Source organism: Camelus ferus, chromosome 2 (genome assembly GCF_009834535.1).
Source record: "Camelus ferus isolate YT-003-E chromosome 2, BCGSAC_Cfer_1.0, whole genome shotgun sequence".
Classification (NCBI taxonomy): Eukaryota; Metazoa; Chordata; class Mammalia; order Artiodactyla; family Camelidae; genus Camelus; species Camelus ferus.
The window spans coordinates 50575407-50601602 of NC_045697.1; the positions used below are offsets into that span (position 1 = coordinate 50575407).

Below are 26196 nucleotides of genomic sequence, written 5' to 3' on the forward strand. Positions count from 1 at the left end.
TTTTTTGATTCCTTGTATGACAAATATGAAATAAATCACCAATGCTGTCTTAACAGAATATACCAAATAAATATAACATTTTAAAAACACCACCAATACATGAAGTACACACAGGACATGATTCTGTACCCTAGGAGCTAAGTTTACTCTTATATGAGGTATAACCATTACCCCTTGAGCAAGTGGAGACTGTATCCTTATGCTCATCAGTTAGAACCCCAGCTAAGTATTTTCATATGCTTATTCGACAATCTCAGAATTCAGTTCACATGATTTTTTTTAAAGTAATCCTTTCCCTATGAATCCTTCTATCATAGTCATCTTTAAGTCTTTATGAAATGGCTCAGTCAAGGCATCCTGATAAAAGGAAGCACCATATTTACACATCAATTTAATTAGTAGAGTTCAAAGGGCTGTGCAAACATTATCTAATTAAACTTCACAACAACTCAGTGAAGCAAGAGAAGGTTTACCTATTATCCTCATTCACAGAAGGGAGATTTTGAGGTGCTGAGAGGCTAAATGATTTCTTAGTTTCACAATGATGAGTCAGAGGTGAGGCTGGGAACAAACCAGAACTCTTGTTCAGATAAAAAAGTAACACCATGGAAATGCTTATTCAGGTGGATCACTCCTTCAGCTGGAAGTTGTCCTGCTACATGAGTAACAAGAGTAATTTTGATGGAATTTGTATGAATGTATATGTTTCTTTCTAGATTAGAAAAACTTTAGCATTATTTGCTTTGGGGACAGTTATATGGCTAAATGCATCCTAGCTAAATAGAACCTACATTAGAAGTCTGGATACTTCAGTATCTTCCCCAAATTGTCCCCTTGTTACTCCTAGGAATCCTCAAGAAGTGTTTATAAACCAGTGAGTCAGGGGCAATGACCACAGAACATATCCTCTTTTTTCTCTTTTCCCGTGGCTTCTTTGGTTCTTATCTGATACCTGTTTGACTGTGATGCCTGACATGAGAATATTGTTCATACCAAGGACAATCCCTGGATGCTCCCAAACCTTCTAATCCTTCGGGTGCAAGAGCAGTACTAAGCTCCTTACAGGGCTGAGGGCCAGCAGGGCTCTGCTCTGTGCCATACTTGACCATCTAGAAGTATGGAACCCTTTTGTTTTCAGAAGTTCATAGGCTCACTCTTGAGTAGTTCTATCAGCTTCTACCTTGAACCTTTCCTCTGCAACGTCCAGTGGACCTATGAGGGTGAGATGCATGCTTCTCTTTTCTTCCTCCCATTAATAAAACTGTGTTCCCTTCCAACAGACATTGGTGCATTTTGGGCAAGGGTGGAGGTTGGAGGCCAGTGGGGGCAATAGGCAAGCGTCTACACCACCAACCGCCATGTTATATATAAAACATTAAAATCAAGTGGAATGGGATTCAACCGTTTGTTCACTCTTGCTTTAAAGGAAAAATATTTACCAAGCTCAGTATGTAAAATGATCAAAGCAAGGACAGATGTACTAACTGAAAAGAGAAGGTAGGGTTAGGGGAACAGTCAATAGCTCCTTAGCTTTCCAAGAGTCCAGTTTGAAAACGAGTTGAGTCCAATTCCTTTTGCTTTACATATGTATCTCCTGAAGGCCAGGTATTCTAAATAAAATGTACAAATGAGGCCTGATATTTAGGAAACATGATTTTTTCATAATTCCATTATTTCCTAATTACAAAGGAAACTTTGTACTTAGTCTTAGACTTTTCTTTCTCCCACCTTGTTGCCTAACAGTCTCCGCCTATTAATAACCAGTGCTGTGCCTGGACCTGCCCTCGGGGTTCTTATTATGATTGCAAAATGTCCTCAGCAGTAACTATCAGGAAACTTTGGGAATAAACGGCTTATTACTTACAGGAGCTGGAAATTACATGGCACACTTCAGGCCACACAGTGAGGTCACACACAATTAGAGAGAGAGAGAGAGAGAGAGCACAGGCCTGGGGTTCTGCTCTTTATTGGGGTGGAGGGTGGGGGTCTATGGTTTCAAAGGCTCACTCTTTATGGGTGAATTTAAAACATAAGAGTGGAAATTAAAAGCATACGAAGAGAGAAGACAAGCAGCCCAAATCATCACTTATGAAATCAACCAAGATCTCTAAAACAGGAGTCTGGAGGGGAGGGATGGCCTGGGTCTTTATCTAGGGGCTGGTGATGTGTTTATTTGAGATAGCCATCTTTGAAGTAGATGCTTCTTTGAAGTGGATGTCTCCACAATCAAAGCTTAAGTCAGGCACTTGCATTACAAAAAGAAAAGCCAACTGTCAGGGCTCGCACTACACACCTCCTTTAAGTATTCAAGCATCAGCTAAGACAATCTGTGTGTATTGACTCACAGAAGTGACACAGATAAGAAAGATTAGAAGAGAAGAAAGAATTTGCTCCCCAGCTCCTGGATTTCAAAAGACTTAGCACTTTAGAAGTTGTGGGGAAGAAGAAATTTTCCTCTACCCTTCTGAGTTCTTCTGACTGGTCTAAGTATTAAATTTACATGAGACAAATTAGCAGGAGAAAATCAAACAAAAGTTTAATAACTTGTATACATGCGAGAAACCCAGGAAAACTGAGTAACTCACCAAAACGGCAAAACCGCTCACCTTAAATACCATCTTCAGCTGAAGACAAAAGACGATGTTAGGAATGATGGTTTGAGATTTCAGAGCAAAGGAAGGCAGTTTACATTGAAATGGAAAAACAAACGTTTGGTAAACAAATGTTTGCTTGGCTATGCAAAGACAGTGGGACACAGAGTGGAATCTGAATTCTAGGTCCTGCTGGGTTTCCCCCACAACACCTAAGCCTTATTTCTTGCATATAGCTCTGATGATAGCTCTATTCTGGGAACAGGCCCTTTATCTAAATTCTCTTAGGCAGTTAAGGGGAGGTTGTAAGAAAAACTCCCTGAATCTTCTGTTTCTTAAAAATAATCAACCTAAGATAAACAAGTTTCTTCCATATACCACAGGAAACTATATTCAATATCTTGCAGTAACCTAACATGAAAAAGAATATGAAAACGAATATGTGTATGTATGTGTATGACTGAAACATTACGCTGTACACCAGAAATTGACACAACATTGTAAACTGACTATAGTACAATACAAAAATAATAATAGTAATAATCGACCTAAATTAATCCTCTGCCAAAGAAACACACTTTGGGGTGGCAAATTTTGCTGGTCTACAGAAGGATAGAGAGACTCAAACTAGAAAATGGAAGGGCTAAGTATAAAGAGTCAGGAGAGCTGGAAGAAGTGATGAGAGCTTAGACTTAAGACGTTCCCAAGGAGAGGTTGCTGGTCAAATTGCCTAGAGATGTGTCTTGGAGAGCTGGCAAAAGCCTCGGTATTGGTTTGGGATATCCAAAAACAAAGGACCCTTTTCTCATAGCCTGTGTAGAAGTTGAGAAGGTGTCATGACCTCAAATAATTAAATGGACGCAAGAGGCCTAGGAAGACATCTTAGACACTTTCTCAGAGTTTCCTGTAGCAGAGTGATAAAACCACTGGAAGCAAACAGACCAGTGCGTGTGTAGATAGCTGGCCAGGGACCAGATGAGATAAAGGACTTCTTGTTGGATGCCAGCTTAGAAACATAATAGAACTGAATGTCCTATCATTCGTGGTACTTACATGCAACCTCAGGAAAGATGGACAAAGAGTCCAAATGGATGAGGTTTGAGTTTCTACTTCTTCAAAGATATTAATGAAAAATTCAATAAAATTTGAGGAGTATGTTTAACAGATATTTAAGGATACAATGGTCTGGATAACTGGTCACCAAACAGAAGTGTTTTTAGAATTAAATCAGAACTACAAATACCAGAATCTCAAGCATAAATGACCAACTTCAATGTGTTTAAGTACTTTGGAAGGACAATTTAAAGTACTCCATAACAAGAATACTAGCCATGGCAAATTTTAATTGCTTGTCTAGCTTCCTCTGTTCCTGGCCAGTATCTAAGATTCAGATTCAAACTCAGGCTTTATAATTTAGTGCCTGGGTAACCTAAGAGAATTACTGCAGCCTTAGCTTTCTTACCTATATATTAAGAATAATAATACTCAGCACTTCATAAGTATGACTAGAGAAATGATGTATATAAAGTGCTTAGCACATTGCCTGCCACATAGAAAATATCCAATAGATACTGAGGATATGCCAGTTATTCACATATTATCCTGGACAAAACATTTGGAAGAAGAGAAAGTCACTGTCCATGCCTATGTTATGTTATAATCTGGTATTTTCAAGCTGTGTGGGTTTGAAACAATCCAGTGGCAATCAGCACTTTTTTTTTTAAAGGAATAGCATAGCTTAATGTAGCATGACATAAATTTTCTGTAAAAATTTGTCTTATTTATGTGTATTTATGTAAGTATATACTACACCATGAAATGTATTATGAGGGGTGAGTACCTAGGTATCGATGGCCATATTATTACATTGACCATATATTTTGCAAACTTGCTAAACTAATTTACAAATTCTGGTAGTTATTTTGTATATTCCACTGGATTTTCAGTCATGTTTTCTGAAATAAAAAATAGTTTTACTTCTTCCTTCCAAATCTCGATGTGTTTCACTACTTTCCTTACCTGACTGCACTAAATAGACACACCAGTACAATGGGAGATAGAAGTGGCGAGAGGGATCTGGTGCCTGATCTTAGCGGGGAAGCATTCATTCTTTTAACAAAATATGATGTTAGCTGTGAGGTTTTCATAGATGCTGTTTATCAGGTTGAGGAAGTCCCCTTCTCAGTCTGCCGAGAGATTTTTGAGAAATCAAAGATGAATTTTGTCAAAGTGATTTCTGAGACTATTTGGATACTTTTTAAAGTTTTTGTTCATTTGGTTTTAGTTTGTAAAAATGGTGAATTGCATTCCTACAGTAAACTCCATTTGGTCATGGTGCATTATCCTTTTAATATGTCAGATTAAATCTGGATGCATTTTGTTCACAATATTTGCATCTATATTCATGCAAGATTTTGGTCTATAGTTCTCTCTTCTTCTGATGTCTTTGTCTGCTTTTAGTATCAGAGTAATGCTGGCCAATTTGAAGTACTCTTTCTTTTTCAGTTTTTTGGAAGAGTTGGTATAGAACTGGTAATATTTCTTCCTTAAATATTAGGTAAAATTTACCATAGTGAAGCCATTTAGACGTAGAGTTTTCTTTGTGGGAAGAACTTTAACTATAAATGTAATTCCTTTGATAGATATAGGGCTATTTTAGGTTCTAGATTTCTTCTTGAGTGAGCTTTGGTACTTTGTGTCTTTCAAAAAATTGATTCACTTAATCTAAGTTGTTAAATTTAGTTATAATTTTTTTTATCATAGTCCTTTATTACTCTCTTAATATCTGTAGAATCTGTAATTATACTAACTCTCTCATTCCTAATATTAGTAATTTGTGTTTTCTATTTTTTTTTTCCTAATCAGTCTGGCTAGAGGTACATTAACTAGCTTGATCTCTGTGTATTCTACACATTGCCTGTGAATCTTCAGTTTTTCCAGTCTGTGTAGTAAAACAGGCACTATTTCTGGCCCTGTGTGAGTACTAGGCACTGTTATCTCTAATCCCTTCAGGTGGTTCTTTATCTGCCTGGATAGTCTCCTTACATGCATGCACCCAGAGTACTCAAGGGTGACCCTCTGCACCCGTTAGGTTGAGTTTTCTCTCTGTGCAACCTCTCCTCTTTGGTACTGTGTCCTGTGAACTCTTTCCACTATGGTCTTCCCAAACTCTCAGCTCATTCTCCTCAGCTTAGAGAGTCCACCATGCTTCGCCTAGGTCACCTCCATCCCAGGGCACAGCATGAAACCTTCTCAAGCCCGTCAGCCTGGGCTATCAAAGGGCTCACCTTATTTGTTTCCTGTGTATGTCTCAGGGATCACTTTCCTAAGTTGCTGGATGTCTCCTGAATGTAAATTGTTTTTTCAATATATCTTATCTGATTTTTTTTCAGTTGTTTAAAACAAGAGGATAAATCTAGCCCCTGTTACTATATCTTGGTCAGAAACAGCAAATCTCATGATTATGTTATTATAAATGAAATGAATACAGTTTTACAGAGAAAGTTTATACCAGTCAATACCTATAAACCTAAATTATTCCTTTAAACTGCTATCCATTGTGTATATGCACACCATTCTACTTATCTAGTCCTCTGTTGGCAAAACTTTAGCTGTTTTCAGTTGTCCACTATTAAAAACAAGCTGCAATAAGTATTTCTCTCTATCTAGGCCAGATTTCTCTTTAGGCATCTAGAAAAAAATGGGATCTCTGGGTAACATGATATGCACATTTTCAGACTTAATAACATTTTCAAATAACCTCCTGGAGTGACTATAATGAAGTACACTTTCCTCAGCACTGTGTACAAGTATATGCTTCCCTGTATCCTTGCCAACATTTGTTATTATCAGACTTTTTATTCTTTGCCAATCTGATGTGTATAAAAATTATCTCTTTGTGGGGGGTGTTGCATTTGCCTGATTATTAGTGACATTGAGCAATTTTTCATGTTTATTGGCATTTAACATCCTCATCTATAAATTATCCTTTTTAACATTAGATTTGTGTATTTTTCATCATGATTTTTATAAAAATTTAGCTATAATATACTGGATATCGATTCTTTGTCATTTATAATGCAAACATTTTGTCACAATATAATGCTTGTATTTTAATTTTTTAACAGACATGTTCTATAGATTTTTTAAAATTGATGTGTTGAATTACGGCAAGTTGCTTGTTGATTTTCACTTACGTGTGTATCTGTGTGTTTGTGTGCGTCTTTCCTAAGACAGCTTTACCTGCTCTAAATTTATGAAAACATTCTCTTTTTCAATTCTCCAGTAGAGTTTTATTTTTGGTCTTTTTACTTTATTTTCTTTATTCCATCTAGAATTAATTTCTACATACGGTGTGAGATGGGAGTCCAATTGGGTTTTTTTCCTAAATGGGAAATCAAATGTTTTAACACTCTTAATTGAATTGTATTTTCTCCTACTGTTTAATGACACCACCTGATTCCATATATATTTATGAGTTTTAAAATTTCCTTCCAATGATGTATTTGTCTTTTCTTGTGCCTATGCCATAATTTTAATTACTAATACTTTATAAAATAACCTGAGTTTTAATAAAGTATTACTATTCATAATTAATAACTAATATTTGCTGAGCACCTACACTGTGTCAGTATTCTAAATGCTTTGTGTGTATTCTCTCTATTAAACCTTATAACAATGCTGTGATGTAGATATTATTATCAGGCCTATTTTAGAAATGAGGAAACTGAGGAACAGAAAGATTAAGTAATCTGTGACTTAAGTAACAAGGTCATACAGCTAGTAAGTGAGAAAGCTGAGAAGCAGAAATTAAAAAAAAAAAAAGGTCTTCTCCCTTATTCTTTTTCTTCCACTGCTTATTACTTTTATAAATAAGATGTCTGCATATTTTTTGGTCCAAAATAGGACAATTTTGAGAATAACAGGGAGCACTACTAAAAATAACATCAGGTTGCATAATCCTGAATTATTGCAAACAAATTATGACATATGATCACATTATTTATAAGATAACCCTTTTGTGAAATGAACCTTTCCATTTCCTTGCAAAATTATGATACTTGGAGATGGTATTGGATTTAAAAGATTAATTTAGGGATAATTAACATCCTTATATGAATAAATTCCTCTGTGCAAACACATGGGGTATATCTTCAATTTTTTTTCAGCCTTCCCCTTTGATTATATTTTATAATTTCTTTCTACTTTCTTATTACTTCTGGTTAGTTTTATTCCTAGGAATTTTATTTCCAATTTTGCTACTATTGTGAATGAAATATGTTTTCTATTACATTTTTATTGAGGTAAAAGGACATAAAACATTTCAGGTGTATAACAATGATTCAGTATTTGTATGTATTATAAAATGATCACCACAGTAAGTCTAGTTAACATCCATCACCAACATAGTTAGGTATTTTTTTCCCTGTGATGAGAAGTTTTAAGATTTACTCTCGTAGCAACTTGCAAATATGCAGTACAGTATTATTGACTATAGTCACTTTGCTGTATATTACATCCCCATGACTTACATATTTTATAACTGGAAGTTTGTACCTCTTGACTCCCTTCACCCATTTTACCCACCCACCCATCCTCCACCTCTGGCAACCACCGATCTACTCTCTGTATCTATGTGCTTGTAATTTTGTTTGTTTGGTTGGATTTTTTTTACAATTCTACATATATGGTATTTGTCTTTCTCTGTCTATCTTATTTCATCTAGCATAATGCCCTCAAGGTCCAGCCATGTTGTTGCAAATGGCAAGGTTTATTTTTTTAATGGCTAAATAATACTCCACCTGTGTTTGTATATATGTCACATTTTCTTTATCCATTCATCCACTGATGGACATTTACACTGTTTCCATATCTTGGTTATTGTAAATAATGCTGCAAATGAACATATGGGTGCATATATCTTTTCAGGCTTAGTGCTTTTGTTTTCTATGATAATACCCAGAAGTGGAATTGCTGGATCATATGTATTTTTAATTTTGAGGAACTTCCATACTGTTTTCCAAAGTGGCTGCACCAATTTACATTTCCACCAACAGTGCACAAGAGTTCCCTTTTCTGCACATCCTTGCCAACATTCGTTACTTCCTGTCTTTTTGGCAACAACTATTCTGGCAGGTGTGAGGTGGATATCTCATTGTGGTTTTGATTTGCATTTCCCTAATGATTAGTGATGTTGAGCATCTTTTCATGTGCCTATTGGTTATCTATATGTCTTCTTTGAAAAAATTCTATTCAAATCCTCTGCCCACTTTTTTAATTTTTTTTTTTTTTTTTTTTGCTATTGAGTTGTATGCGTTTTCTCTATATTTTGGATATTAACTTATTAGATGTATAATTTGCAAATATTTTCCCCCATTCAGTTTGTAGCCTTTTCATTTTGTTGATGGTTTCCTCCTTTGCTGTGCAGAAGCTTTTTAGTTGGATGTAGTCCTCCTACTTGTTGATTTTTTTGCTCTTGATGCCTCTGCTTTTGGTGTCAAACCCAAAAAGTCATTGCCAAGACTGAGTCAAGGAGCTTATCCCCTATGTTTTCTTTAGAATTTTTATGCTTTCAGGTCTTACATTCAAGTCTTTATCCATTTTGAGTTAACTTTTGTGTATGGTATAAAATAATGGTCTAATGTTGCTGTCCAATTTTCTGAACACTATTTATTGTATATTCTTGGCTCCTTTGTTGTAAATTTTTGCGTTTATTTGTGGGACCTCCATCCTGTTCCATTGATCTATGTGTCTGTTTTTATTCTAATACCATTCTGTTTTGATTACTGTAGCTTTGTTATACAGTTGAAAATCAGGGACTGTGGTGCCTCTAGCTTTATTCTTCTTTCTCAAAACTGCTTTGGTTATTTGAGGTCTTTTGTGGGCCCATAAAATTTTAGAATTATTTGTTCTAGTTCTGTGAAAAATGCCAATGGAATTTTCATAAGAATTACATTAAATCTGTAGACTGCTTTCCGTAGTATGGACAGTCTAACAATATTAATTCTTCCAATCCATTTATTTGTGTCTTCTTTAATTTCCTTCATCAATGTCTTACAGTTTTCAGTGTGCAGTTCTTTTACTTCCTTGGTTAAATTTATTCCTAGGTATTTTACTCTTGTTGATGCAATTATAAACTGGAATTTCTATTACATTTTATAATTGTGTATTATTGATGTCTGTGAATACACTTTTTATTATAAAATGTCCCTCTTTAATCTCTAGTGACTTTTTTGTTAGTTTGTTTTAAAGTCTAGTTTGTATAAAGGTGTAGCCACTCTTGTTTTCTTATGGTCGTTTTTTGCACCTTTTTACTTTTGAACCTATTTGTATTTTCAAATCTAAAGTGTGTCTCCTGTAGACAACATATAGTTAGGTCTTGCCTTTATACCAGTCTGACAATCCCTGACTTTTCACTGGATTGCTTAATCAATTCATATGTACTGTTATATATATGTATTGTTACATTGTCTTCTACTTTTTTGGGGGGACTCATTTTAAAGGAGATAAATTTCCTGAGTCCTTACATATCTGGAAATTTCTTTATTTCTTTATCACTTCTGAGTGATTGTTCAGCTAGGTACAAATTTCTACATTAATTTTTGTCCTTCAAATACTCCATTGTCTTCTGGCACCAAAACCATTGACAATCAGTCTTCATTCAGATCCTTATTTGTTTATAGATACTCTCTTTTCCTCTTGTAACTTTTAGGATTCTCAATGTTCTTAAGGTCTAATATTATGTATCTAAGTATAATTACTTTATTTTAATACATCTCAGCACTTGGTAAATATTTTCAAACTCAGGACTCATATCTTTCTTTAGCTTCATAAAATTGTCAGTGATCTTCCTTTAAAGTGTTTTGTTTACATTTATCTCTAATATCTCCTCCTGGAAGAGTTTCTTGATTTATCATCCATATCACAAGTCATACATTATAGCTGTTTATCTCTTTTTGTTGAATTCTGGGATGAGTTCATTTTATTATTCCAGTGGATTTACTTTTATGCTATGTTCAGCACTATTCAGTCTACTTCCAAAGTTTTATTTTTTTTAATTTCAATAATAATTTCCAATGTTTCTAATTAATTACTTAGTTAATTATTTTTCATAATTGTTTTTTCTTGTATAACCTCCATTCTTGTTTTTAAACTTTCATTCTTCTCTCATGGCTGTAATCCCTTCTTTACCTTGGTAATAGCATCAGAGTAACTTTTTTGAAAGTCCTTTCTAGTTGTACTACTGGGCTTACTTTTCTTAGTCAGCTTTTTTGTTTACTAAGTTTGTTGTTTGTCCTTTATTGCCTGTGTAGTCATTTTCCATAAGATATCTCTTCCTAGGGCATCCTGGACTTTTACTCAAGTTTGTGGGGACTCAACACGGGCTCCACTGATAGTCTGGCTCCAGAGCAGGCCTGGCATTCAGGGCAGCACTCTTCACAGATCCATTTCCAGATGTGCTCCTGCTGAGGTGCAGATCCGCCGACCCCTGTCAGTGCATAGGCTGTGCTGCAGGAGCCCCATGCTGTATGGCAGGAGGCACTGCTGTTCTCGGCTCAGCCAGGAAAGTAGACAGCAGTGGCATCTTTTCCAGAACCCAGTTTCACTCAGGCTGTGCAGATGTGGTCCTGAGCCTTGTGCACAACTTGTGTGGGCATAAAGATGCCAGCACTTTTTCCCAAGCATTCACCTGGGTCTCAGCCCTCTCCTACCTATGGACTGACCTCACAGCTTCAGGCTGTTCTGAATTTTATTTGTTCCTATTGCCTTTTTCTTTGAGGGGAATATCCTTATTCTAGTCTACAGAGACCCCTTTTTCTTGTTTTCTAGAATAACTGTGTTTTTTAATTAAAAATGTTTTGCCATATTGTCAAATGATAGACAAAACATTTTATTTCCCACTATGCTCTTAGGAGAAGGGCTGGTTCGATTTCAATTGATCACATTCCAGTTAGGTGTATCCTGAATTTTGAGACTTGGTTTCACTGCTGAAAATGTCAAAAACAGCTAGTTTCATATTACATTCAATTCTTGGAAAAACTATGGCTGGGTGTACCCAGTGATCTGGAAATGTGAGTATGACACAAGTCACTGTGGGGGAGGACTACAGAGCTTCTGAGAGACAGCTCACCCAGGTCTGCACATGACAATCATCTGGGGAGCTGTGAGTCCTCTCAATGATCAAGCTGCAGCCCATATCAACTAAATCAGAATTTCTGTGGCTGGAACTTCAGCACTTTTGAAGTTCCTCAACGGATTCACACGGGTAGCCAAGGTTGAGTTCCTACTCTAAAGAAAGAGAGAGTCAGGTGTATATGATGGGCTTAAGCCAGCATAGTTATTGTTAGAGGAGAGGTAAGTCTAAATAGATCTTAGTGTCCATAACTCAGACTGGGCTTTATTCTAGGCTCCCATAGGGCTCGTTCATTGCGAAAAGAGAGAAACCATGAATAAAAAATAGCAAGGTGTCTTCCCTTTAAAAGTCTGTAGTATTCTAAGAAAGAATACCATGAGGAAGAGGCCTTCTTTCCCATTTTGCAACAGAACTCCATGCAGTTCCATCTTGAGGGCCCAGCGCATGTAGGATGGAGTGTGCAGTTAAGAGACTGTGTCTGGCCATGGCAACAGCTGTTCTTGGCAGGAAAAGAAAATGTAACCTCGTCTCTACATGAGCGCGTGTTGTGGGCAGAGGATGATGGGGGGGTTGAAGTAAAAGAGAACACCATGTGAAACTGACTGGGTTTGTTAGGGAGTATAAAAACTCTTTTCTGAGAGACTCAAAAATAATAGCAAAGGGATAAGACAAAATTTAAAAGAATTGTAGAAAAAAATCTCTAAAGTTTTAGCACAACAAAGAAAATATCCAGATAAGAAAAATCCTCATTGTTCCAACAGGTATTTGCTGAATAGCTACTATGTGCCAGGCGCTATAGTAGGTGATGGGGAGACAGCAGTGAACAAGATAACAAAAATCCCTTCCCTAATGGAGCCTACATTTTCACAGGGAAGACAGCTGATAAGCAAATAAATACATACATAACACAATGTCTGATAATGACTGGTGCCAGAAAGAAAAATAAAAGGCTGTTATTTTTAGATAGGCCTCTCTAAACATATGCCATCTAAACATATGATAAAGACACAGGAATGAAAAGTTTCGTTATGTAAATCAGTGCTTCTCAAACTTTTTGGCTTCAGGACTATTTTACATTTTTAAAAATTATCGAAGATCCAAAAGAGCTTTGTTTATGTGGCTTATATCCATTGATTTTACCATGTAAGCAATGAAAACTGATAAACTATTTAAATATTTATTTCATTCTTTGCAAAAAAATAATAACCCTATTACATGCTAAAATAAATAACACATCTTTATTAACATAACTAAATATCCCCATGCAAAAAGAGAAGAGAGTCACTGTTTTACAGTTTTGATAATCTTTTAATCTCCAGCTTAACACAGAAGGCTGGATTCTCAAATGCTGCAGCCAGTGTCACATACATATGTACTTGGAAAAGGGAGGAGTGCTGTAATAGCCTTTTAATTGTGGTTATCTGTCTCTGAATCTATACCAAGACTTGACAAGTAATAGTTTCTTAAAGGTTACTTACAATGTGGATTTGGAAGCCATTTCAATGAGCTTTCCATACTCTGTCATATTAAAACCCAATATTGTTCTATCATGCATTTGAACGGATTTAGTGACATCATGTGTCACTTAGTTGGAAAATGTCACTTCATTGAGTTACATATATCTTCCTAATATCATCACATATCATTAAACAATATTTTAAAAATCCTATTCATTAATATCACCATTAATCTCATGAGAAAAGAAAGTTTTGGGAAGCTGTCAAGCTCATAGTGGGGACACTGCTTTTGCAAAATTCTAAGTTTGCTTGAAATCAAACTGTAACCTAGCCCAGGGGGCTAGACCAAGTCCACCACAACTCACCTGGGTGCCTTTTGTACCTGGTATCAGTCTTTGCTTTCATATCTTCCTTCCCACTGGCAAAGGCAAAGCATCGGGCACTCTGACCCATTTCCTTCAAAACCAATGGAAGGATGTGTCTTTACCACCAAGCCTAGACCTCCCCACCCCCCCATCTCTCTGATCTGAGGATCATACCACTTTCCAGCACATGGAAAGACTGTGGTGATGGATATAGTGAGTGATCTCACTCTTCACTTGAGACCCCACCCCCCAAAAACAGAGTGGCACAACCTTAACATAATAATCACTTAACAACAGTTGGGACAAATAGTAACAAGAGGATTGTTCTGTCACACCTATCAACAAACTGAATGGTGTTAGTTCTAATTTGAGTCCTCCATAAAGCATAAAAGCAATATTATTAAACAATATTTGGAGCCAAACCTTAGAGTCCTTAGAGCTATAGACGGGCTCAGTGTGCAAGCCAAAGTGAGGAAAGAATGGGCACTTTGAGAGAATGAGAAAAGCTTTCTGTTCTCTTAGGGATTTAATGGGTGGCTCTGTTACCTTGCCTACAAGCTTTGTTTTGGGAGAATAACTTGTTACTTATAACCTTGTGATACAAGGACCAAAAAAAATTAAGGGCAACACATTCATAATCATTTGGAACACTAAAAATATCCAGAGCATTGAATGCTGAAGAGGCTTGAGATAAAAGCAGGGAAATCAAGGGAATAATTTTTTTTAGGTTGAAAAAAAAAAAGCTTCTTAAAAATCAACAAATAAAATACCAAAAAAAAAAAAAAAAAAGCCAGTGCTTGCAAAATCCACATAAATGGATGTGAGAAAGTGCCAAGACTTTGTGACGATGTTCTGATCCTACCATGACCACCCCTCCCCATGTAGCCTAATAGGGGTGTAGTGAGACGAGAGGCTGACATTTGGGAGTGCAAGGATGGCCAACAGAGCCCATCCTCAGGGAACTCAAATGTACTAGGTGGGAGATGACTGGTAAAACTGGAATGCACTGTAATAAAAACACACCAAAGTCCAGAGGGTATAGCTCAGTGGTAGAGCACATGCTTAGCATGCATGAAGTCCTGGGTTCAATTCCCCATACCTCCATTAGAAAAAAAATTAAAATAAACCTAATTACCTCCCCCCCTAAAACAACAACAATTAAAAAAAATACACCAGATGTATACAAAGTGCCTAGTTAAAACTAGTAAAAGGAAAGAAAACTGTGAAGGTCTTATTTGCTTATTATTAATAAATCCTTAAAAATGTATGCCAGCCAAACAGCCACTTCCTCTGGGAGGTCTTCTGTGGTTACACCGGTCCTGATACTGACCAAGTCCCCCTCCATATATGCACACATAGCCCCTGCACTTTCTGTCGTGTTTTAAAATTCTGCCATTACATTTGCATGTTACTATTTGATCAATGTCTGTTTATAGTAGACTATAAGCTCCACGAGGGCAGAAGCTGAGTTTTGTTGTCCACCCAGCACGAAGACAGCACCTGGCACTACCGGTGCCCGGTCAATATGCTGCGTAAATGAAGGGAGAAAGGGAGAGTGTAGCTTTAGACCATCTTGAGACGCTGTTAGAAAGTGGCACGTTAATCAAGTTAGGAGAAAGACAAAAGGAGAAGAGTCCCAAAGGAAAATAGGAAAGTCACCAGGGCTCTTGTTCTGTGTACTTTAACTCGGTGAAAAGGAGTTAATGTGAGAAAGCAAGAGAATATAGTTCAGTAAGCGTCTGTTAGACATCTTAAGGTAACAGATAAATCCTCGGAAGTCTGACCAGTCAACACAAAGCATTCTTTGTGAGCTGTTTGTTTTTTCTTGGTAATGAGGAAGAAATAGCTCCCAAGAGGAAAGAGAACGTTCTTTGAAGTAGTTCCTTTCATTTGGGCCTTATCATTTCATTGGCTTGGCTGGTCCTGCAAGGCGGTAGTGAAGCAATGGGAAAGGGAAACAGCTGTGTCTCTGACAGTCGTGGGAGCGTCTCACCTGGCAGTGGAAGCAAGGACTGGCAGGATGGGGAGAGAGGTGAGCAGAAATTGCAGGAGTTCTAATTCACAAATCCCAGGGGGTAAGGTGGATGTATACCAGTTATCTGCTCCATATGGCACAATCAAAGTATGGTCTGAGAAGTTCCCCATGTAGGAAATTGGAATGATAATGCAGCTCTCCACTGGGAATTAGTAGTTACTCCGTAGGGTAAGTAGGTTTGCCATTTGGTCTGCACAAGCATGTGGTCAGAGTCGTTGGAAAGAACTTGGGCTTTGGAGGCAAATAAATCTCCCCTTGACAATTATAAATTGTGTGTTCTCACACTAATCGTAAGATTATATTCCACATTTATAAAAATAAACACAATGACACTTCCCAAAGCCCTACGTTTGCTATAAAAATAAAATTAGATGAAAGCACAGAGCGTGGTGCTTGGCACATGGTAGCATTTGATGAATGACAATTGCCTTTGGCTTCTTAGTTTTTTAACTGAAATCTCAAACACAGTATGAACATTGTGTTGTATATAGCTTTACTGATATTAAGTTGCTGTAAGTGACCTTCTTCCTATGTAACCAAAATACCTGTCTTTATTTTTAAGTTGCTTCAAACTTTTTTTCCTTCGAAAAAGTCAAGGTGTAATTAAATTTCCATAAATAAATGTTGTTAATCTCCTGGCAATTTTAACAATTCAATTTATTTTGTGAATATCCCTAGTTATTTCGATAGGGTAAAAAACAAATACGGCTTAATGGATCACATGTAAATAAACTAAAGTTGCCCCAATTTTACCTCTTTTATCCACTGTTGTTATGTGACTATGACCGCCAGCTGATTCCAGGAAACCAATGTGATAATTAGTGAGCCATATTTTGTGTCTTTGTTCAGGGGAGGGAGGGGTGCCTTTCCCTTCCATAATTATTCTAGGATTAGGGGTGTACCAACCAGTTTCCATCGAGTTTACAGGCCAGAATCCCTAATGAGGCACACTGGATGGTGAGAAAACTTTTAATGAGTATATAAGAATAAACAGTATGTTAAAAAAAAAAGTTTTGATTTGATCTCTAACTTAATTCCTCGGCCATGAAAACACAAAAAATGTACCAGGAATTAACAGTTTTTCAGCTGGAACACATACTTTGCTAAAAACAAATCAGGGTCTAATGACAAAAAAAATGGAAATGATAGGATAACTTTTGCCCTTTTCAACAGATTATTGATTCCTAAAGAAGGTCACATCACTCTGAGAGTAGGCTCTTTAGGATTGCCACGCGTTGTGGAAGGGACACATATGGCAGGCTGTTTTGGAAAAGCAGAACTGGAATAAAGATGTAGAAATACTCTACTCAGATGAGTAAAATGCCAAGTCTTTTGAATGTATGAATGTGAAACGTTATTAATTGGCAGGTAGTTATAGAATTGTAGGTATAACTCTGCAAGCTTTGCAGATTTAAACCTCACATTTGTTTTTTGCCTTCTTTAAATATGCCCCTTGGGTTCTATTGGAAAGTGTTACTAATAAAATGTGGAGTGTGACCAATACAGCTATAAATTCTTGAGAAACAGTATGCATGCTTGATGCCTGCTCCTTCAGTTATTATAACACTTTCATTTAAGATAAAATAAACAACAAAAATAAAAGCACACCCTGCTTTCCAAAATTATGGCAACAATAGCCAAAAGCACAATGAAGAATCGATGTCAGGGTTTAGAGTCAGATGGGGTTCCCCGTCCTGCTCCAACCACTTCATTCTATGACCACAGGCAAATCAATTCACTTTAAGCCTCAACTTTTTGCATCTATAAGGATAATTAACTTACTGACCTCCAAAGGGTATTGTGATATTTAAATAAGATGATGTTTCAGAAATGCTCAATAAATATTAGTCCTTATCATCATAATAAATAAACATTATGAACACCAATATTTAAATAAAATGATGAAAAGCCTATACTGAAGCTCTCTATTCAAGAGAGAGTTTTGAAATCTGTTTGATACTATTATTTTAAATTATTTTAAAAATCTGTTTGATATTATTATATTAAAATCTGATATTATTTTAAAATCTGATATTATTTTAAATTATTATTTTATTATTATTATTTTAAAATCTGTTTGATAACCACTATATTTTAAAAAATAATGTTCTATGATATTCAGAAATATGAGAAGGTATTAATTATTTATCATACAGAAAAAAATCTAATGGTCTTATATCTACTTTTTCAGAAATATCAGGAACTAGCTAGTGCTGGAGATGAATCGGATAAATCTGAAACTAAATAGGTTTTTCTAAGGTTTAAAATATTTATATAGAGGCAAAAAAATGGATGTGCCTCTATTCACTACAAAGCTTGCTTCAGTTAAAATCTGGATTTGCCCTCAACTGACTATAGCAGAACAAGGTATTGATGACATCTGGGTAGCTCTAGGGGCTTGAGGCAAGACGAACGAATTTCAGCAGCAAGAACCCTTCAAGATAGATTGGCAAAGGTAGAAATCAGGAACTCAAATGAGAACAGGTAGGGGTCTTCCCACCCTGCCTCTTTCCTCATATTCCTGCCCTACTCCTTCCTCTTGGTGCTAGTTGAAAACTAGATGACTTCTTTCTATTATCTATCTGGAAATAAACTTGAAAACCAAAATTACCCTCACTTTATCCCTAAGTCTTTCAGTTTCCCATCTCTCTTTTTAAAATAAACTTTACTAAGATATACATCCCATACTTTTAATTCACACGTCTTTTCATTTCTTCTTTTCTCCCAAGGAAAGTAATTTAATTAAAATGTTTGGTACCCGGCAGGAGACCAGCCATTTCAGTTTAGTACAGCTTCCCCACGCTCCTCTAAATTAAAGGCTAGCAGCCCCAGAAGACAACACAGACAGCAGGCAGAATCTTGCCACGGACCAGGAATGGGTCATCTTAATATATTTAAATTTCATTTTATAATTAGGGAATCAATACATCCTGAAGAATTTACTCAGAGAATTCAGAGAAAGATGAAGAATCAATATTTATCTATCACCTATTAACTACTAGCCTGAGGTAAAAACACTTCTCAAGTTGTATTCTTTTTCATCTTTGTTTTCTGTCAGTGTGTGTGTGTGTTTGGTGGGGGGGGGGGTGTTATATTTAGATTTCTATCATGTCTGTAACCTAACATAATTATTTTTCAAAATAGAATTGTTTGTAATAAGTCCTTTTTATAGCTACACCACCATTCATTAAATATTCCCGTGTTGTTGAATGTGTATGCTGTTTTTAACTCTTTGCTATCATAAATTTGTGATGGATATCCTTGAATGTTAACTATGAAAGTCTCCTTACAATTCTCTTTAGGATAAATTCCCGGATGTAGTATTTTGAGAACTGAGATAATGTGTGCTCACAAGCCTATATCTAAAGCAAGTTTTAAAATCTATTTATTTATATTTGAAGACATTTATTTAAGTTTACATCTCATCTAGTGCCCACATCAAACTAATGTCATTTTCCAAGTTATTTCCAAGCCATTCAGTACTCTTTTGCAAAGCTTCCACTAAAAAATCAGAAAATTTATCATAAAGTAGTGGAGGGGGAACCTCTTTCAGGTAGTTTTTCGTTCAAAAAAGTAAATTTGGGGTGCTATCTTAGTTACCTAAAAGGACTTCTGTTACTCTTAGTATGTAAGGAGGGATTCTCATTCATCCTAACGTGGTACATCACTTTATTTTTAGAACTGTCCTGACTGTTCTGTGAAGGATATGTGTCATGTGTCCTTTGTTTTGTGTGTGTGTATGTTTTATAGAGATAAGGAATCTTCCTTGCTTATGTTTAAAACAAGTGTAAGTATGAATTATGAAACATGCACAACAGAAATGATTGAAATGCACCTGCCCTTTATTTTTGTAATGTAATATCTGATCTCTGATATTGATTACCATCTTGATTTAAAGGACACATATTAGTAAGATACTAAGAGCAGATTGCCTGCAATGTGCACACTCAGAGAAGAACTATGACTTTTTAAAATCTGTTCCAACCACAGTCATAAAGCCCACATGCATGCGTAGTACTCATCAATCCTCAACAAAGATAAGTCATTCTAAAGTAAGCAATTATTAATTAGACAAATCAGAAATAAAATTTGGAAAGAATTGCACCTAGGTGATAGAGCAAGAGACAGAGCCAGAAACCTTTCTCTGACTATATAAATGGGTAAAAAGAAAGGACTTTTCACAGAAAGCTGCCTGAGGAGATCTATAGCAACACAGTGACTCCCTCCTTCTCACTGTTCCCCTTCAGAACCAAAGCCACACCTAGAGCAGGTAGTCAGGTGCACAGTCAGATTCTCCATAGCCTATTTCAAACACCACCTCTGTACAGATAATTACACAAGTGTTGATGTGGGACACTCCATCCCTGAATTTTTTTTTAATTTTCCTGAATTTTAATTAGATGTATGGATGTTATTTCAAAGCCACAACTAATAATGACTGATTGTAGATCAATGAAATCATTTCACTTTCTGCCAGTCAACGCATGTTTGGAAGAGACATTCAGCAATATTCCACAATCTGAACATATCACAGGAATGATGACTTCACCAAAGAAGGGCTCATATTCCTACCCACATGAGAAAGGAAAGCCATAGTATTTTCTTGTTCTTCATTGATGACAGTCATCACTTCTCAGCTGTTTCTCTGCCGCCTCCCCACCTTACCTTTGAATTCTGCAGGTGTAAGCTCTGAGTCAGCAGTGCTGATGCAATGCCATATTAAGCCTTCACGAAGGGGAACAGCCCCAAACAAGGTACTAAGGAGAATCTAAGGTGGAACAGATCCTGAAGAGCCCATCTGCCCCTATAAAGGCTCACCTCAAGTTTTAGGAAAAAAACTTAAACCAAGATAAGCATCTAACTTCTAAAGAAGGAAGTTGTTCATTAAATATTGAATTGTCTATTCTCCAGTGTAAGGTTCTTTATTAGGTACAAGAAATACAAAGATAAATAGGAAATGGTCCTGGCTACTGGAAGTCACAATACAATGGGAGTCACATCAATGCTGTCTCCTCAATGCGGTCACCTTCAATACTGTCCCACTATAATTCATACTTTTTTTTTTGAAGTATAGTTGATTTACTGTAGCCATTTTAATTATAATATATCTTGGTGTAGATCTGTTTGGGTTCATCTTGTTTGGGAACCATGTGCTTCCTGTACCAGGATATCTGTTTCCTTCTTTAGGTTTGGGAAATTCAGCCGTAATTTCTTCAAATATGTTTTTGACCCCCTTTTCTCTTTTCTTCTCCATCTGGGACCCCTGTTATGCATACATTGGCACATTTTATATTATCCCATAGGTCTTTCATATTGCTCTCATTTTTTTTTTCATTTGTCTTTCTATCTGCTGTTCTGATTGGGTGGTTTCCATTACTCTATCTTCTAGATCCCTTATTTGTTCTTCTGCATTATTTAGTCTGCTGTTTATTGCCTTTAGCTCGGCTTTCATCTCAGCAATGGAGTTTTCTGATTTTAACTGGCTTCTCTTTATAGTTTCTAGTTCCTTTTTACAGTGATCTGCATTTCTATCAATAGTCTCACTTAATTCATTCAATATTTGTATTGTTTCCTTTTTGAATTCAAGTTCTAGCAGACTGTAGAAGTCTATTTCATTGATTTTTCAGGGGCTTTCTCTTACTCTTTTAATTGGGAGTGGTTCCTCTGCTTCTTCATTTTATTCTATTTCTCTGACACTATGAACTTAGGAGTAACAGTTACCCACTTGGTCTTGAAGCGCTGTTCTTGTGTGGGAGCGTCCTTGTGTAGCTTTGTGCATCTGATATTTTTGTTGTGAGGGCTGTTTGTAGTATGGATGGCTGCCATGTTTTTCCTCCATGTGTGCTGGCTGTTGTCCCCATGATGGGGGTGTAATTGGTGTTGTGGTGACCAGAGCCTGCACTGGATGTTGAGCGAGGCCTCCTCTTTGCCCTGTGGCTGTCACAGCCCTGTCGGGGCCCATGTCTGTTCCCTAGTTGTTGGAGAAGAGGCCCCGCAGATTTGTTTCTAAGCTGCCGAATGAGGAGGGCGGGACCGGAGCACTTCCGCTGGGAGAGGAGCTGCTGAGTATTCCTCCACAGGAGAAGTCCCCTGGGAAGTGCCCTCTGTGGTGTCACCTGCCACCCATTGTGCAGGCTAACAAAGTACATTGTTTGGCGCTGCCCTCAGCCCCGCCTCAGCAGTGGGAATGCAGGCAGCCTGCCCTGGTATCCCTCGGGCACTGTGCTCACAAAGCACCAGGGCAGGTCCAAAGAAGTCAGGCACCAGGGCCCACTGTAATTGTGCGTAGTCATGCACTTGGATGGCCGTGGGCTACAGGGTCACCCCGGCCTTACCCCCGCATGTGCATGCCTGCTGTTCATGTCAGACCTGCCCCAACCACACACCAATATTCTGCCCAGATGTCCCGCATGCACTGAATTTACAAAGCACCGATGGCATAAGTCCACCAAATCCAGCTGGGACACAGCTCAGATTTCAGCTCCACAGCTTCTGCATTTTTGTGGCTTCTGGGAATGAGCTCAAGTTTCAACCCACCAGCAACTGCACCCTTCCAGAGCAAGCTGAGAAGGAGACTGTTACGGCTGGGTCCTGCCCCTCCTTTCATGAGAGCATGTTAATAATGAGGCTTTTAGAGCAGGGCTACACCTTGTGAGCTTCCCAAAGAAAGAGGTTTCTTTGGTGGTGTCCTGACCCTCCCTTTGTGAAAGCATATTAACAGTGGGGCTTCAAAGGTGGACATGGACTCCTTTGTACACTCCCAGTTTCAGCCTGCACATCACTGTAGCCCCTTAAAGCTGGCTCTGCACAGCCAACCCTCGTCCTCTCCCCGGGTCTGTCCTCTGAAGTCCAAGCTTCAGCACCCAGGGCCAACACACACCAGCAGGCTCAAGTCTTGGGCTGGGGCCTGCCTGGACCCTCTGTGCTGGCTTCTGTCTGTTCTGTCTGCCACAAAGCGGATGCTACGCTCCCCTCAAAGCTTCTGAAGATCCCCTTCTGTTCCCGCTAATCTCCCCGCTGTTGAAGGGACTTCCCAGAGCACTTTTCCTCTTTCACCACTCCCTCCCCAAGGCACAGGCACCATATTGATTCTGTTTTTCGTTTGTTTATGTTTTTAAGTCCTACCCGGTTACATGGAGATCTTTCTTGTAGCTTTGAATGTATGAGATCTTTTGTCAGAATTCAGGAGGCATTCTGTGAGAATTGTTCCACACGTAGATATATTTTTGATGTATTTGCGGGAGAGGGTGAGCTCCATGTCCTTATATTCTGCCGTCTTGAAGACTCTCTAGTTGATTTACAATGTTATGTTAGTTTCTGGTATACCACATAGTGATTCAGTTGCGTGTGTGTATACATATGTATATTATTTTCCATGATAGGTTATTACAAGCTATTGAATATAGTTCCCTACTAATTACATACCTCATCTAGGTCCTCTGTATTTCCACTCCCCCTTCTCCTCTTTTATTATTTTGTTACACTTCAAAATTTGCAGCGTGATGCTTGAAAGACTTTTCTACTTTAAATAAAGGCAACCACTGTCATCCCATGTTAGCACCATGTATTTAAATTTGTCATCATATTAAGGCATATTTTATACCTTACATGGGTGTTGTTAAACAGTATTTTTACAACTATGATTTGATACAGCCTCAAATAAAATAAAGCCTACTAAAAATTAATAAACTAGAAAAAGGTAAGTCCATTGGAGGCATGGTAAAAAACAAAAAACGAAAAACAAAAAACCTCAAACCTCAAACCTCAAACCTCCTTCTCAGTGTAGTGTATTGTTGCTAATGCCTTCTAAACCTGTCACTCCAGATCAGAGCTCTCTCCCTAATCCCAAACCCACATATCTCAATCCTCTACTGGACTTTTCCACCTGAATATACCATGAGTGTTTCAAACTCAGCAAGTTCAAATGGGGTTCATTATCACCTCCCGCCCACTAATCTTCTCCCCCTCCCACACCCTGCTTCCTTTCTACACCCTCTTCCATGTTAATGGTAACACCATATGCCCAGGATCCAGAGCCAGAAAGTCTTTCTAGTCTACTTTGTTTCTCCATTTGATTTTCAGCTATTCCTGTATTAGTTTAGAACCACCTCAGTGCTACTTCCAGCCTCATCCCTGCCCAGCAGCTCCTAGAATAACCCTTCTAAAATTTAAATATTATCATGTTATTTAGCACTTACAACTATTTACAGGTTACCCATAAACTACTCTGTATCCGAATCTCTTCATTTATTTTGCTGTCTGGCCCTCCCTAAGTGCTCAACTTCATCTTTCATCACTCACAGACAGGCATCTATCATTTTGAAAAAGTTAATAGTTTTTGAAATATGCACAGAGTTTTATAGCTGTAAGCTGCTGGAAGTCCCCTTTGCTTTGATTCTTCCTAGGGAACTTCTGTTCATTCTGTGTGCAGGGCCCCCCTGAATCATTTCATCTTCAGAGCTGGTGAAACACAGCTGTCACAACTCCTCAGAGGTCTTTTCTCTCTCTCTGTCTCCGTCGCTGTGTCTCTGTCTCTTTTGACCTCTGCTTCTGTCTCTCTGTGTGCATGTGTCTGTCCCTCTTGGTCTCTGTCTGTCTCTCTGCTGCCTCTCTTTCTCTCTGTTTCTTCCTAGATGATGGACAGACATATACATGTCTGCACACACATACCTCTAATACTGTATCAGGAAACAGTATTACACTAATTTGTACATCTTTCTCCTTTGCTAGACTCTGAACTTCCCAAGAATTGAAACTATAATTTATGTATCTCTGTTTTTCAGCATCTAATATAGGGCCCAATATAAATAGTGGCAAAATTAATATCTATTGAAAGAATGAACGGACCCAAGGAAATAAGTACAGACCTATATACTACAGCACTACTTCTGTTAGCAATAAATTGGCAATAACATACATATCCATTAACAGAAAATGGAAACTCCCTCAACTGAGAATTATACAGCTAATGCTATGTCTATTCACATGGGCAAATCTCCAAAACATAACAATAAGTTGCAGAAATGTGTATTGAAAACATGCATGACAATATTCAGATCTGACAAATCTGACTGGTGTTTGTATAGGTATAAACATTGTTCTTTTGCTACTTTTATGCATATTTTAAATATTTCATAGTATAAAATTTTTAAAGACGTGGCCATAAAAACATAACAAAGTAGGAATTCCAGTGGCCAGACACTTCTTGAAAGGGCCCTTCCCCCCTGTGATAGACATATATGTAACCAAGTAGAATTAAGAATAAACAACACACCATTTAACAACGTATCCTTCATCATTTAACCTCCAAGGAGAAAAATCAGTCTGTGCTTATGTCATGTACTGATACCATCAGGTGAAAACACTTGGAGACGAAAGCTTGTAACCCCTTTTTCACAAGTACATGCAATTATAACAAGTTGAGAAAAAATATATACATATAAGGGTCTCAGGCAAATGAAGAAAAAGAAATAAAACCTTGGGATGTTTCCCAGATGCTCAGTTTGGTGGGAATGTTTTTGTTTATTTGATGATAACAGGGGTCAAGGAAGAATCTTAACAGTGAAGTTCATATACATCTTTTACAGAATGCATATCAAAGTATTAGTAAGTTTTTAGTGCTAGACGATAATTTTTTTGTATATTTTCATTTAAAGCATATTGTAATTTTAATCATAGACTCATAACACAACAGACTGAAGGGAAGAGAAGCTACATTTATTTAGTATCAAGCATGTGCTAGACACTTAATTCTTGCAGCAGCCTGTAAGACTAGTCATGTTACCTCTATTTTGTAATAGTTGAAAATGAAGCCCAGAGAGTTAAATGTGATGTTTAAGGCTAAAACTGACATTGACCCCAGAGCCTCCCTACTTTAAAGGCATGCTCCGTCTACTTCCACACCCTGCCTTTAGGCTAGTCCCTTTCACTTTACACCACAGGCTGCCCTATTCTTGTCTGTATCCCTAAAGCCTCAGAGTACTGATTTGTTATGATAACAGGCCTCCAGAATGGCTTACAAATGATACTCGTACCTTGGTGTATATGAAAGCTGTGCAGTAATACACATGCAAGGCAGGAAATATTATATTCATATATATGTATGTAATTAATACTATATACACATATGCAGTCTTTTTTATACACAAAAGTTTAAATGTTAATTTTGTTTTTGAGAATATAAGTAATCTTTCATAAGCAAAGAAAGAATTTAAGACCAGTAAAACAAATATTATAGATCCCTTTTGCAAATAATTGTAGGTATTTACAAAGATGTTCACAGTTGTTCACTGCAATATTCATAATAGTAAAAACTGGGAACAATCGAAATGTCCAACAATCAAGAATTGAATAAATAAGTTATAGTATACTCATCACATAGAATAATATGAAGTAATTAAGAATCATGTGTTAGAAGAAAACATTTTATGAGGAAACATGTACACAGTGTGGAGCTGTAACATCCAGATAGTACATATAGGGTCAAAGAACTATGTAAATACTTAGATTTACATATTAATACAAAATAGTGGAAGGCCAAACATCAAATTGTTAACTGTGGTTGGCTATGGCTGGGATTATGGGTTCTTTTCCCTTTAATGGTCAGGTTTCCCAG

The 26196-nt window shown here is 37.2% G+C and overlaps 1 protein-coding gene across 8 annotated transcripts in view; it reads right to left on the reverse strand.

Annotated features, from left to right (window-relative positions):
• MTHFD2L (methylenetetrahydrofolate dehydrogenase (NADP+ dependent) 2 like) overlaps positions 1-26196 on the reverse strand; it is a 115144-nt gene that overhangs the window by 28956 nt on the left and 59992 nt on the right. Inside the window, exon 7 of one of the 8 annotated variants that reach the window (XM_032457996.1) lies at positions 12890-13637. The exons of 6 other annotated variants lie outside the window; for them this stretch is intronic. In XM_032457996.1, the coding sequence (XP_032313887.1) occupies positions 13570-13637 (68 nt within the window). In that variant the 3' untranslated portion in view covers positions 12890-13569. Of the gene's footprint in view, positions 1-12889; positions 13638-22759; positions 22870-26196 lie in introns of those variants that run through there. One more of the 8 variants, XM_032458003.1, reaches the window with a different exon arrangement.